The sequence below is a fragment of the Camelina sativa genome, chromosome 6 (assembly GCF_000633955.1).
Source record: "Camelina sativa cultivar DH55 chromosome 6, Cs, whole genome shotgun sequence".
In the NCBI taxonomy this organism is placed as follows: domain Eukaryota; kingdom Viridiplantae; phylum Streptophyta; class Magnoliopsida; order Brassicales; family Brassicaceae; genus Camelina; species Camelina sativa.
In genome coordinates, this window is record NC_025690.1 from 14248076 (window position 1) to 14260230 (window position 12155).

The window sequence follows — 12155 nt, forward strand, 5'->3', positions numbered from 1 at the left end:
GAGCTAGGTTTGGAAGTGTTTGAGTATGAGTAGCTTCTGCCAAGAGATTGGATTAGCTAAGTCGTGATGTTCATTGTCTAGGGATATCTGTTTGTGGCATGTTAAACACTCTGTAGACTAGGAGACTCCACTGACATCAATCACTCCCATCCTTAGGACTTCTTTCTTCCTGATTTTTATTGCATTCCTGAGACTGTTTCTTATCTTGCGGTTTTGTTCGTGTTTAGACTCGTTTCTGTTTTCATTCATTTTCGCTCTTGTCATACATTCTCGTTTCTAGTCCTAGAACACATTTTCGTTTTGAATTCTGATCATTCTAGGATTGTTAGATAAAAACACTCTCTTTGAATTGGCTTGACTTGTGAAATCTTGATTGCATCTTGAGTGACTAGCATCATCCCATTTGGATTGACACCTTAAGTACTACAACTACATAAGGTTAATTGAACCTGATAGGACATACAAAAATCCTAGTATCAGTTAGTATGTGTTCGTTGAATATATTGTCTCAGTGTACGTACCATGACCTCCTCTCTTATGGCTGCTGCGTGGTAATTTTTTTTTAATCTACTGAACTAAATTTAGTGGAAAATAATTTGTGATTCAATAGAGATTTAGTAAGAGATTATGAATAAATTAAATAAGATAGGAATACTATATTGTAGTGCTTATGGGCCATGTGATTCAAGAACTGTGGAGGAGTTAGAGGGACGGTCAACAACTCTAACTTGCTTGCAACCAAGGAAGAAATCTAGGGTTTTTGGGTTCGATCCCAAAACCGGGAAAGAAGGAGGAAAAAAAGAGAAGTAAGTAAAGAGAAGAAAGAAGAAACGACGTCGTTTTAACCAAAAAAAATATTTCTTTTGTTTCTTAAAACAACACTGTTTCATATGTGGCGTCCACGTAAGCAGTCGTTGACAGTCTCTTAACACTGTTACAGCCTATGTATGTAATAACACTTTTTAACGAGTTCGAGCAGTTAATTTGAATTTTATTGAACTTAATGTATGGATTTGCACATTATTAAACATGGTGTATGAATCGAACATAACCCCTTAGTTGGGGTATGAAATTACCGATTTTTCTCAATAAATCCTACAAATACATGTTAGTCGATGATAGCCTTCACATTTTTTTGTTTTTTAAAATTGCTTTTGTCAATTTTTACTATCAAAACAGATATTTTAGTAACAAGAAACATTTTCCTTCTGTTAAAGGAATGCTCTGTTCTCTCTCTTAGCTGGTGAAAAAGTTTGATTTTCTTTTGCCGTCAATACTGCCGTCAATTACATCGTCGTCCCAATTCCTGTGAGTTAGGAACGTTTCCTTACGAGATAAACTTCTACTGCCCGAAGATATCAACATTTTCTGTTCGGATTTAGACAAAAACAAGATCAAATTCTACATAGTACTCTGTTCTTAAGTTTTCTTTTGTCACTTATGGAGAAGCACTTGGAACAATATCTTCAAGAGATGACAATTGAAGCAGAAGAGGATAAACCCCTGGTTTTATCTAATCTTCCTCAATTTTACTCGTCTGAAAGAAACATGAGAAGCTTAATAGGTCGCTTTTCTAAACCATGATAATCAACGTATGTCTAATTGGATCTTAGAGATGCCAAGGATTTGGAGATTGTATGATAGGGTCAGAGGTGTTGCCTTATCAAGAGATCGTTTTCAGTTCATTTTTAAATATGAAGAAGATATAAACGAGATCTCAAAGACAGGGGTATGGACTCAAGATAACTGGGGAGTTGTGATGGATCGTTGGGTTGAAGACCCCCTGCTAATTATCTAAAGTTTCTTCCAGTGTGGATTAGGCTTTGTAATCTACCAGTGAATCACTATACCAAGGATACTATTGGAGAAATTGCTGGATGTATAGGTCAAGTAATTGAGTTGCCTTTTGACAAGGACGAGGCACAAAGCAAGGCTTATGTTTGTGTTCGAATTTTACTTGATATCTCAAAGGGTCCGAAAAATTTCAAAGAACTGCAACTTCCTAATGGTTCGTTGGTCAAGATTGGAATAGACTATGAGGGAATCTCACACTATGGCTGTTACAACAGATTCTACAAGGTCTTTGAATAAAGGCAAGGAGTTGGAGATTCCTGGAAAAGATATTGTAACTGAAAACGATCCCCCATCAAAACTTTTAGCTGATGCAATCAACGCAGACTCGATATCAAGGAAGAAGTTGAGTTCTCAGACTCCACTTTCGAGCTTGTCTCAAGGTAACTCCTTTTACTGCTCTCCTTCTGTCTTTCGTTCGGGTAGTTTAGAGGCTTCCTCCTCTACTAGTCTGCAACAGGTGTTACCTTCGTCTAAACGTCCTAGATCTTGGTTAAAGAATACCAAAGATAGAAAAGGAAAAAATTTGAAAACTCAAGACTCTATTCTAGTCAACAAAGGGGAAAACATTGATGCTTCTATTATTAAGGATCTAGGGAAAGGATTGGCCAAAAGTCTCCAGAGAGACAAAAATTCGGTGGTTCCAGGTGAACTGCCGCAAGATCAATAGATATCTTGAGTTGGAATTGTCGAGGATTGGGGAATCCTTGGACAATTCTGCATCTCAAGGAAATGAGAAAGACTCATTTTCCCGATATCCTTTTTCTCATGGAGACGAAGAACTCAAGTGTTTTTTTGAAAAAGGTTCAAGGGTGGCTAGGCTATAGTAATTTTAAAACTGTTGAACCAATAGGGACTAGTGGTGGACTTGCCATTTACTGGAAAGATAGTATAAATATAGAGTTTTCTATTTGTGGATAAAAACATTATCGATATGAAAGTTTCTTGTGGTTCCAAGGCTTGGTTTATTACTTGTGTACATGGTAAACCGGTCACTGGACTCAGACCTGTAGTGTGGAATAAAATCACAGATTTTGGTTTGCTTAGATCAGAAGCTTGGTGTATGATTGGAGATTTTAACGCCATTCTATCCAATGAGGATAAAATGGGAGGACCTTTAAGGGATCTCAGCTCTTTTCTCCCTTTTAGAGAGCTTTTGGCAAACTGCGATATGGCTGAACTTAGTAATTCTAGTAATGGTTTCACTTGGGGTGGAGTTAGGAACAAACAATGGATCCAGTGTAAGCTTTATCGTTGCTTTGGAAACCTGGCTTGGTTTTCTCTGTTTCCAAGTAGTCATCAATGGTTTCTTGAAAAGTTAGGATCAGATCATAAACCTGTTTTGGTTAAATTTACTTGGGACAAGGAATTATTCAAAAGACAATTATGGTTTGACAAAAGATGGGCTGAGGATCCTTCTTTCATGGAAGTTATTCAGAGTGCTTGGAATTGGAGGAGTTCTAGAGGCATTAACCTTTCTGTTATGAATAGATTTGAAAACTGCAGAATAGCCATTGGTAGTTGGAAGAAAAGAGTGTGGTCTAGCTCAGAAATTAGAATCAAAAGATTACGCAAAGAAATGGCAACCTTGGATGCAGCTTTAAATCCATGTTTCACAAGGTTAAATGTGATTAAAAGAGAATTGGCAATTGCGTTTCGAGAAGAAGAAATATATTGGAGACAAAAAAAGTTCAGAAAAATGGGTTTTAGAGGGAGATAGAAATACTAAATTCTTTCAGGCATAAGTGTAAGCTGCTAGAATAACAAACTCCTTACATTTCCTACAAGATGCTAATGGTGTAGAACATTTCTCAGAGAAAGCAAAAGGTGAGGTTGTGGTTTCATATTTCAATGATTTGTTTCAATCTTCCTCGCCTACTAAGATTCGGGAACTTCTTCTTAACTTTCAACCGAGAGTATCAAACAATATGAATCAAGATCTCTCGAGAAATATTACAATTGCAGAGATAAAACAGGCGGCCTTTTCGATAAGCAGTGAAAGTGCTCCAGGGCCTGATGGTCTCACGGGTTTCTTCTTCAAAATATTTTGGCCAGTGATAAAAGATCAGGTTAATAGTGAGGTTCTCCAGTTTTTTGATATTGGTTGTATTCCTGGGGATTGGAACCATACGCATTTGTGTCTCATACCTAAGATAAAAGCTCCAAAAAAAATGACAAACCTTCGACCGATCAGCTTGTGTTCAGTGATCTATAAGATTGTTTCAAAGATCCTTGTGCTTAGACTGAAAAAGCATTTACCAACCATAGTCTCTCCAACTCAAGCTGCGTTTGTGTCAGAAAGATTGATATTTGATAATATCCTCATAGTTCATGAAATTGCTCACAGTCTACACACTCATCCAACTATTTCTCAAGAGTTTATGATGGTAAAAACTGATATGTCTAAAGCATATGATAGAGTGGAATGGATGTTTTTGAAAGACATGCTTAAAGCTCTCGGTTTTCAGGATCGGTGGATTCTATGGATTATGGGATGTGTCTCTTCTGTTAGTTACTCAGTGATAGTAAATGGCAAACCAGTAGGATTAATCAAACCTGAAAGAGGACTTAGACATGGAGATCCTCTTTCCCCTTCCTTTTTGTGTTATGCACTGAAGCTTTGATACATCTTTTCAATCAAGCTGCAAAGGGAGGTTGTATCAGTGGTATTCAATTTCACCACTCTGGTCCAGAAATTAATCATCTTTTGTTTGCTGATAATAGTCTATTTATCTGCAAAGCAAATAGATTACAATGTGCAGAGATGATGAACTGCTTACAGAAGTATGAATGGATGTCTGGTCAAAAGATTAATAAGGAAAAGTCAGTTATTAGTTTTGGGACTAAATCAAACAATCTTGATGGGAACTGGATAAAAGAGAAACTGGGGATTAGTTTAGAGGGTGGAACCGGAAAATATCTAGGCCTTCCTGAATGTATAAGTGGATCAAAACAACAATTGTTGGAGTTCATAAAGGATCGACTTCAATCTAAGTTAACAGGCTGGTATTCCAAAAATCTATCACAAAGAGGTAAAGAAGTTCTTCTGAAATCTATTGCTATGGCTCTTCCAGTCTATGCAATGTCCTGTTATAAGCTTCCTAAGGGCATCATTAAGAAACTGATTCCTGTAATGATGGACTATTGGTGGAGTAACTCTCAAGATAAGAAGAAAATTCATTGGCTCAGCTATGAGAAGATGACTTTGCCTAAATCAGCCGGTGGTTTTGGATTCAAGGATTTGGAAATTTTCAATCAAGCTATGCTTGCTAAACAAGCTTGGAGGCTCCTCTATGATACAAACTATCTTTTCTCAAAGATTTGTCAAAAGCAGGTATTATGCGACTGGTGAATTTTTAAATGCAACAAAAGGTAGAAATCCTTCTTATGGCTGGAGAAGTATTCTCTTTGGTCGAGATTTACTTACCACAGGGCTGAAACGTGTTATTGGTAATGGTAAAAACACGTTGGTCTGGGTTGACAATTGGTTGTTTGATAATAGACTGACTAGACCTATTGGCATCCACTCTTTAATGAACATTAAGCTTAAAGTTGCTGATCTTTTCAACCGAAACACAGGGGTTTGGAATGATTACCTCTTACATTCACTGTTTCATCACTCGGAGGTTAATCGAATTAAATCTATAAAGCCTAGAATAGGTTTTGAAGATTCTTTTTGCTGGGGTGAAACAAGAAATGGCGTTTACTCAGTAAAATCTGGGTATGATATGATGTTTAGGAAGCAGAAGAAAGCTGCTATGTTTGACGCAGAAACTCAACCCTCTTTGAATCCACTCTTTAAAGCCTGCTGGAAGGTGGAAACTGCTCCAAAAATTCATATTTTCTTTTGGAAAGCTCTTCATGGTTCCCTTGCTGTGACTGAAAGACTGCAAACAAGAGCAATAAGAAATTTTGATGGTTGTTTGTTCAGTAATGCAGAGGTGGAATCAATTAATCACATCTTATTCCTCTGTCCCTTTGCAAGGAAAGTCTAGGTGTTATCAAACATTCCATTTCCGTTTATGGGCTTTGGTAATTCGATTTTTGAAAACATGTACCATCTTTTTAGCTTGCAGCAAATGGGGAATACTATTGATGAGCTTAAGTCAGCCTTTGCTTGGATGCTTTGGCACTTATGGAAAACTAGGAACAGCCTTCTCTTTGAAGTTTTTGCTCTGTCATCGGATGTTGTTGTGCAAAAAGCTTTAGATGTTACCAGAGAATGGTCTGCAGTGCATAGTCAAGATATTTCTCATAAGAAAACTTTGTTACCGTTGCAAGAGAAATGGTATATGCCTGCTCAAGGGGAAATAAAATGTAATATTGGTTTCTCTTGGTCCAAAAGACTGTGTTTATCGGGTGCTTCGTGGGTGATAAGAGATCCTAATGGTAAAGTTATACTTCATAGCCGAAGATCCTATTCATCTGTTGTTTCAACTTTTGATGCCAAACTCAAGAGTTGGGAATGGGCATTGGAAAGTATGGCAAGTTTGCATTTGGAGAATGTGACTTTTTGTGCATCTACTACGGAGATTATCAAAACTATGCACAATCCCAGTCAATGGCCAGCATTAGTACCCTATATCTCTCCACTCATTATAGTTGCTAAGAATAAACCAAACTGGTTTCTGTTTTTTGAACCGACAGACTGCAACAATGGAGCCTTACTAATTGCACAAAGTGTTACTTCAAACCTTCGGATATCTTCTTATGTGGCTCGGGGAGCTCCTACTTGGCTCACTAGTTTTTTTGACCATGAACAGAGCTTGTTACAGGACTGCAACTTGATGTCCAACAATATTCAGTAACCAGTATCCCCTTCTCGTCGTCTTCTATATATATAACTTTTTAAGGTTTTATCTAATGTGAATGTTTTAACCTTTCATAAAAAACAAAACCAAAAAATCCTCATTCCTAAGCGGTGATTACTTTGATAATCATCTCTTACCTTGGTTTCCCCTCCTTTTTGTCGGCTTTGAATTTTTGAGCTGTATCTCTTCATCTCTAAGTTTACTGTTAAATAATCTTTTTCACTATCTTCCTTCTTATATATTCACTTCTTAGTTTTCCATATACTTCTATTAAGCTTTTTTCTTTCCCTTTCCTTCCCTTTCCTTCCTTTTATTATGTCTGACGAGCTGTGGAATTCCCTGCAATATATGGATCTAGGGCGAGATGATCCAGAACTTTGTATCCCTCATGTCACTTACGCTGGTGTATTAGCTAGAAACCGTGTTAACTTGATTGGGAGACCTCTTAACCCTAGATAGCAAGACCTTAGACGTTTGATCTTCTCCCTACCCCACCTTTGGGGTATAGCTTCGCGAGTTCATGGACGTGTTTTAGATGATAGCTATGTCCAGTTTTTATTTCGGTCAGAGGTGGATCTTTTTACAGTTTTAAGAAGGGGATTTTGGGTGGTTGATAATTGGTTTGTTGCTTTGCAAAGGTGGGAAGACTTTCCTGAGCTTGATTTTCTCACTAGTATTGATCTCTGGGTCCAAATACGAGGTATACCTCTGCCTTATATTTCCGAAGAAACAGTTAAGTTTATTGCCAAAACTCTTGGAGAGTTTGTTGAGCTGGATTTCAATGAAGAGACTACTTCGCAGAACTCCTTCATAAAAGTCAAGATAGCAATAGGAATCACATATCGTTTGCGTTTTTTTAGAAGAGTCCGCTTTAAATCAGGAGAAGGAGCCTTGATAGGTTTTGAGTATGAAAAGCTTAAGTGGATTTGTACTAACTGTTCTCGTATCAACCATGATTCCTCCCATTGCCCTTATCTTGTTCCACCGGTTTATCAAGAGGACTTCCCCAATGTTCCAGTAACCCCTGCTTTTGAAGAAGGTGAGGGTTCCAACATTTACAGCTTTCTGGACGAGAAGCACTCTTCTCCAAGCTCTGAGATTTCCTCTTACTCTCCTATCTCGCAACCACCAAGACCTGCTGCTCCTGGGCCAAACATGGAGGAATTCTTAGCTGCTTATCCGATTGGAACTCGTCTTTCTTCAAGCTCAGACTTTCGCGGAGTCTCATCAATGGCGAGAGAAGATACCAAAGAGAAAGACAAAGGTAAATTTGAAAGGGGGGAGTGTTCTAAGCGCAGGAAAGGAAAGCAAGTTCTGGTAGAAAATGAGAGAAACACTCGCCAACGTCGAAAGGATCCTGGAATGGAATAAGGTTTTATCAGACTGAGCATGAAGCTCCATGATAACAGATCAACAAACGAATCTCAGAGAAGAATCAGTTTCTTTGTCTCTAAGCTTTCACCTTTTGTTTTAATCTTTTAGTTTGAATCAGGTAATAAACTTACTTTTTAGATCAAGAAAGTGGATGTTTTTAGTACACCTTGTGGTGTTATGGTCTGCTGAACAGATGACAAAGAAAGGTCGTAGAAGAAGTTCATAAAGACCTTTAACTGCAATCTTTTTGATAATGATGGGGTGATAAGTACAATTCTTTCATATCTAAAGCTTATGTTAAATCCTTTAAGACCAAAGCCAATGATATTCATTTCAATTTTGGTCTTATTGTGCTTGATTTGGAATTAAGTTTATCTCCCCATCATCCCTTAGTTATTTTATAACTACTTTGTAATCTACTGTTGCTTTGTTTTTAGTTATGTTGTAAAAACATTGTCTCACCAACTTGGTTTTCACCACTAATGGTTGATGCTGTAGTGTAATATATATAATCATACTTTGGAAAAAAAAAAAAAACAGATATTTTAGTAACATCCTGTATTTGTACACAACAAGCTAGTCTTTCATAAAATTTCAACTCGAAACCATGTAATGAGTAACACATTCGACATTTATGCAAATTAAATATAAATTCTTCAAGTTTTCTTGTCTATATTTTTATAAAAGTTATTGATTTTGAATTTCGTACTTGTGGTCTTTTTGAGGCAAATAGACAGGTGATAATAATAATAATAATAATAATAATAATAATAATAATAATAATAATAATAATAATAATAATAATAATAATAATAATAATAATAATAATAATAATAATAATAATAATAATAATAATAATAATAATAATAATAATAATAATAATAATAATATGTATTTAATAACATGTAAAGTCTTTAGAAACATATTAAGGAGTAAGGACGGGGATCATCACAGACTTCACAGTCAATCAGACACGCGTACAAAAACTACGATGGTGCCATATCATGATAGGTTGATAGTGAATGGTAAAATGCAGTAATTTGAAATAAATTGGATAAAATTAATTATACTAGTAATATAACAAATTTATTTCGATCACTACATATCATTGATATGAGAGTAGAGGTGGAAAAAAAACCGAAATCCGAAAAACTGAATCGAACCAAACCGAAATAAATGGTTTAGTTTAGTTATGATTAAATCTAAAAATCTGTTTGGTTTTCATTTTAATTAACCATTTGGTTTAGGTTTGGTCTAGTTAAAAACCGTAAAACTGAATGGTTTTTTTGGTTTTTTATAAAAATTTAGAATAATTAGATATAATTACTAATTAGTTTCTCAAGCTTATAAATTTCTATTGTATAACAATATCAATAATTTTTTTCTTTATTGGGCTTTAATTAGTGATCTCCTATTAATCTATGGAATTACAAAACCTTAACCTAAGTCTCTATTCCCTAACCTATATATATTCATAATTACTTTTATGCTTATTTTTAGTTATGTGTTAACTATTTATTTTTTTAAAACATGAAATAACCGTTAAAAACCGGAACCAAACTGAAACCGAACTAAACTGTGATACATATGGTTTTTATATAGTTTCATTTCTGATGAAACCGAAAAAAACGAACCGTAACCAAACCGAATTACATATTGTTTTTTTAAGGTTCTATTTTTATAAAACCGAAAAAACCGAACCGAAACCAAAAAACTGAACCGAAACCAAACCAAAAAACCATATTGAGTGATGTTAACAAATTTATGATGTGCTGTCCCACACGCCAATATAATTTATTTATTTTGGCTCATCAAGTCTATTGAATTCTACGTGTTTCAATATTTAAACACAGACAAAACTTATAGTATTTAATTACACATTCGCATGAACAGATAATATATACAAGGAGATTCTGATAAAGTAAGCAACACAATGAATTATCATTATTTCCACGTGAAACACATTAAACTATTTCTACTTCTCGTTAAACTATTCTAAATTAGAGGGTTGCGAAACTTGTTTAGTCATGAAACACAAAACTATATAAAAAAAAAAAAGTCCAACCAATAAATAAATAAAATAACTCTTTGAATACACATTGATCATAGAGAAAATTGTTCCGAAACTCTGATTTTGTCAATTTTCGAGTATTAACTATTAATATTATATAATTTAAACATGCATAATTTGTTATAATATTGAATTCATGTTTTCATAAAAATAAATTCATCCACCTTAAAAAGAGAAAAAAAAAAAAAAAAAAAAAAAAAAAAAAAAAAAAAAAAAAAAAANTGTCTAAAACCTCAGATAAAAACCTCATAAAATACCAATAAAATCATCGATATATAAATAAATCGTTTTGGAATTTGAAACCCTAGCTAGAAGAATGGAGCTCTATGTGGACTCCCTTTTCTCCTATGTCGTTTCTTCTTCACCGGTTCAACAGTCTCTTCCGAGTCATCAGTAATCTCTGAATTCTCCATCAGATCATCAAGTTGTGACCCAAGAATGCTCTTCAACTGTCAAATTTTACGATACACAATGTTAAACATAAAAACAAAAAGTATTATTTTACGATACACAATGTTAAAACATAAAAACAAAAAGTATTACGGACTTTAAAAAATATAAGTACCAAAACAAGACAAATAATAATATACCTTGCATTCCATTGAACAGAACAAAGCAGAAGAAGCAGCGTCAAGTTCCCATTTACAAACTTGGCATCTACGCGAAACATTGTTTCTAAAACGATGATTATCATTACCACGTCTCTGGTTTATATAAACGATCGGAAACCCGTTGATCGTATATGTATGTATATTAGATAAATCCATGTATCTTGACATCGTCTCTTTTTTAACTCCTGTCTGGTACGAACTTCTATAAGTCTGCATACAATGTCATCAAACACACAATAAATCATTGTTAGATTTTGTTTTTTTTACCAATGTGGGAACATATATAATAATAAAGCAAAAAATTTGAAATTATTATTGAAGAAATTGTTACTTGAATCAAAGTGTGGCTTTTGTGGTCGGTCTCTTTGTAGCAAGTATTGCAAAAAGGTGTGATCATACAATCGCAACAGAAGTAACATCGTTTTTGTTTGGGGTGTTGATTGCATGATTTATAGAAAACCTTCGCCTTCATCATCTCAATAAGCCATCGATGCTTTCTGATGCAGCTTAGAACTTCAACAGTTTCTTCCATACTTTCTACCATTATAGGACCGATATGTGTTTATGGAAGCAATTCAATTTTACTTGTGTAACTTGTTTTGTAATAATGATGTTCTTCCTCAATTTTTTTTACTTTTATAGAGCAATATAGAGTTTCCAAAATACTGATTAGGATCTATAACATATTATTTTCTTTTTCTCTTATCTTTTCCAAAACAGAACAGGAAAACGTGAGAGCTTCTCTTTAATCTGAAATTGGTGAAATTATTGGGGTGGAGAAAGTCTCGGCCCATTAAGGTTTTCAAAATACACTGGTATCTCAAACGTCGTCGTTCCCTTATAACTAATATACAATGCAATTGCAATGTAAATAATAGAACAAACACCATTTTGTTGTAAAGTTAATATAACTGGTAAATTTTATTTCATATTAACAGGACATGACTAGAGAGTTGTATGTAAAATGTACATGATCCATGTCCTATGATTATGATTCCTATCTATATAACTATGTTAATGTTAATAGTATAAAGAAGGCAAACTCCAAAAATTGAAAAGAGCTGAAGCAAGTAACAGAAACCAACACAAGAAAGCCAATGCGGCCGAGACTTGGTATTGGTTACAGAGGCTACCATGACAGGCTTGTCCACCCGCAGACGAAAGCAGTTCTGCTGCACTAGCTACAGAACAAGCCATACCCAAAGAGAGAAACGAGAGTACCTGTTAAAACAATGAAGAGGATCACACCATTAAGAAGAAGAAATCACATATCTGTCTTTCCGGGTTTAGGAAGATGTGAGGCAAACTCAGCTTACGAAATCACCGGCGACGACTATGGAAAGAAGTCTAAATTCTTGAGGAAGGAGTTTCACTAGGACAGAGTATGTATCGGTTAATGCAAGTAAGATGCTCCATGGAGTTACAACTGCCATCACA

At 35.1% G+C, this 12155-nt stretch overlaps 2 protein-coding genes and 2 pseudogenes across 2 annotated transcripts; 2 read left to right on the forward strand and 2 right to left on the reverse strand.

Annotated features, from left to right (window-relative positions):
* On the forward strand, positions 1441 to 2521 carry LOC109133338 (annotated as a pseudogene).
* LOC104699059 lies at positions 6976 to 8033 on the forward strand (annotated as a pseudogene).
* On the reverse strand, positions 10416 to 10886 carry LOC104791305 (uncharacterized protein At3g50808-like). Its single transcript, XM_010517154.1, has 2 exons — positions 10698 to 10886; positions 10416 to 10556 (listed from the first exon to the last, which is right to left on the reverse strand). The coding sequence occupies exons 1-2, from the start codon at positions 10884 to 10886 to the stop codon at positions 10416 to 10418; spliced, it is 330 nt and encodes a 109-aa protein (XP_010515456.1).
* Positions 11621 to 12151, reverse strand: LOC104791306 (CASP-like protein 5C2). Its single transcript, XM_010517155.1, has 2 exons — positions 12035 to 12151; positions 11621 to 11939 (listed from the first exon to the last, which is right to left on the reverse strand). Exons 1-2 carry the CDS (start codon positions 12149 to 12151, stop codon positions 11739 to 11741), a joined length of 318 nt encoding a protein of 105 aa, XP_010515457.1. The 3' UTR covers positions 11621 to 11738.

What these genes read in the sequence shown, in the direction of transcription:
- LOC104791306 (XM_010517155.1), bottom strand. Translation starts at nt 12,151, where the DNA reads ATGGCAGTTGTAACTCCATGGAGCATCTTACTTGCATTAACCGATACA. An exon ending in TAGTCGTCGCCGGTGATTTC is followed by an intron (nt 11,940 to 12,034) that starts GTAAGCTGAGTT and finishes TTGTTTTAACAG; the next exon opens with GTACTCTCGTTTCTCTCTTT.
- LOC104791305 (XM_010517154.1), bottom strand. Translation starts at nt 10,886, where the DNA reads ATGTCAAGATACATGGATTTATCTAATATACATACATATACGATCAAC. An exon ending in TCTGTTCAATGGAATGCAAG is followed by an intron (nt 10,557 to 10,697) that starts GTATATTATTAT and finishes AAAATTTGACAG; the next exon opens with TTGAAGAGCATTCTTGGGTC.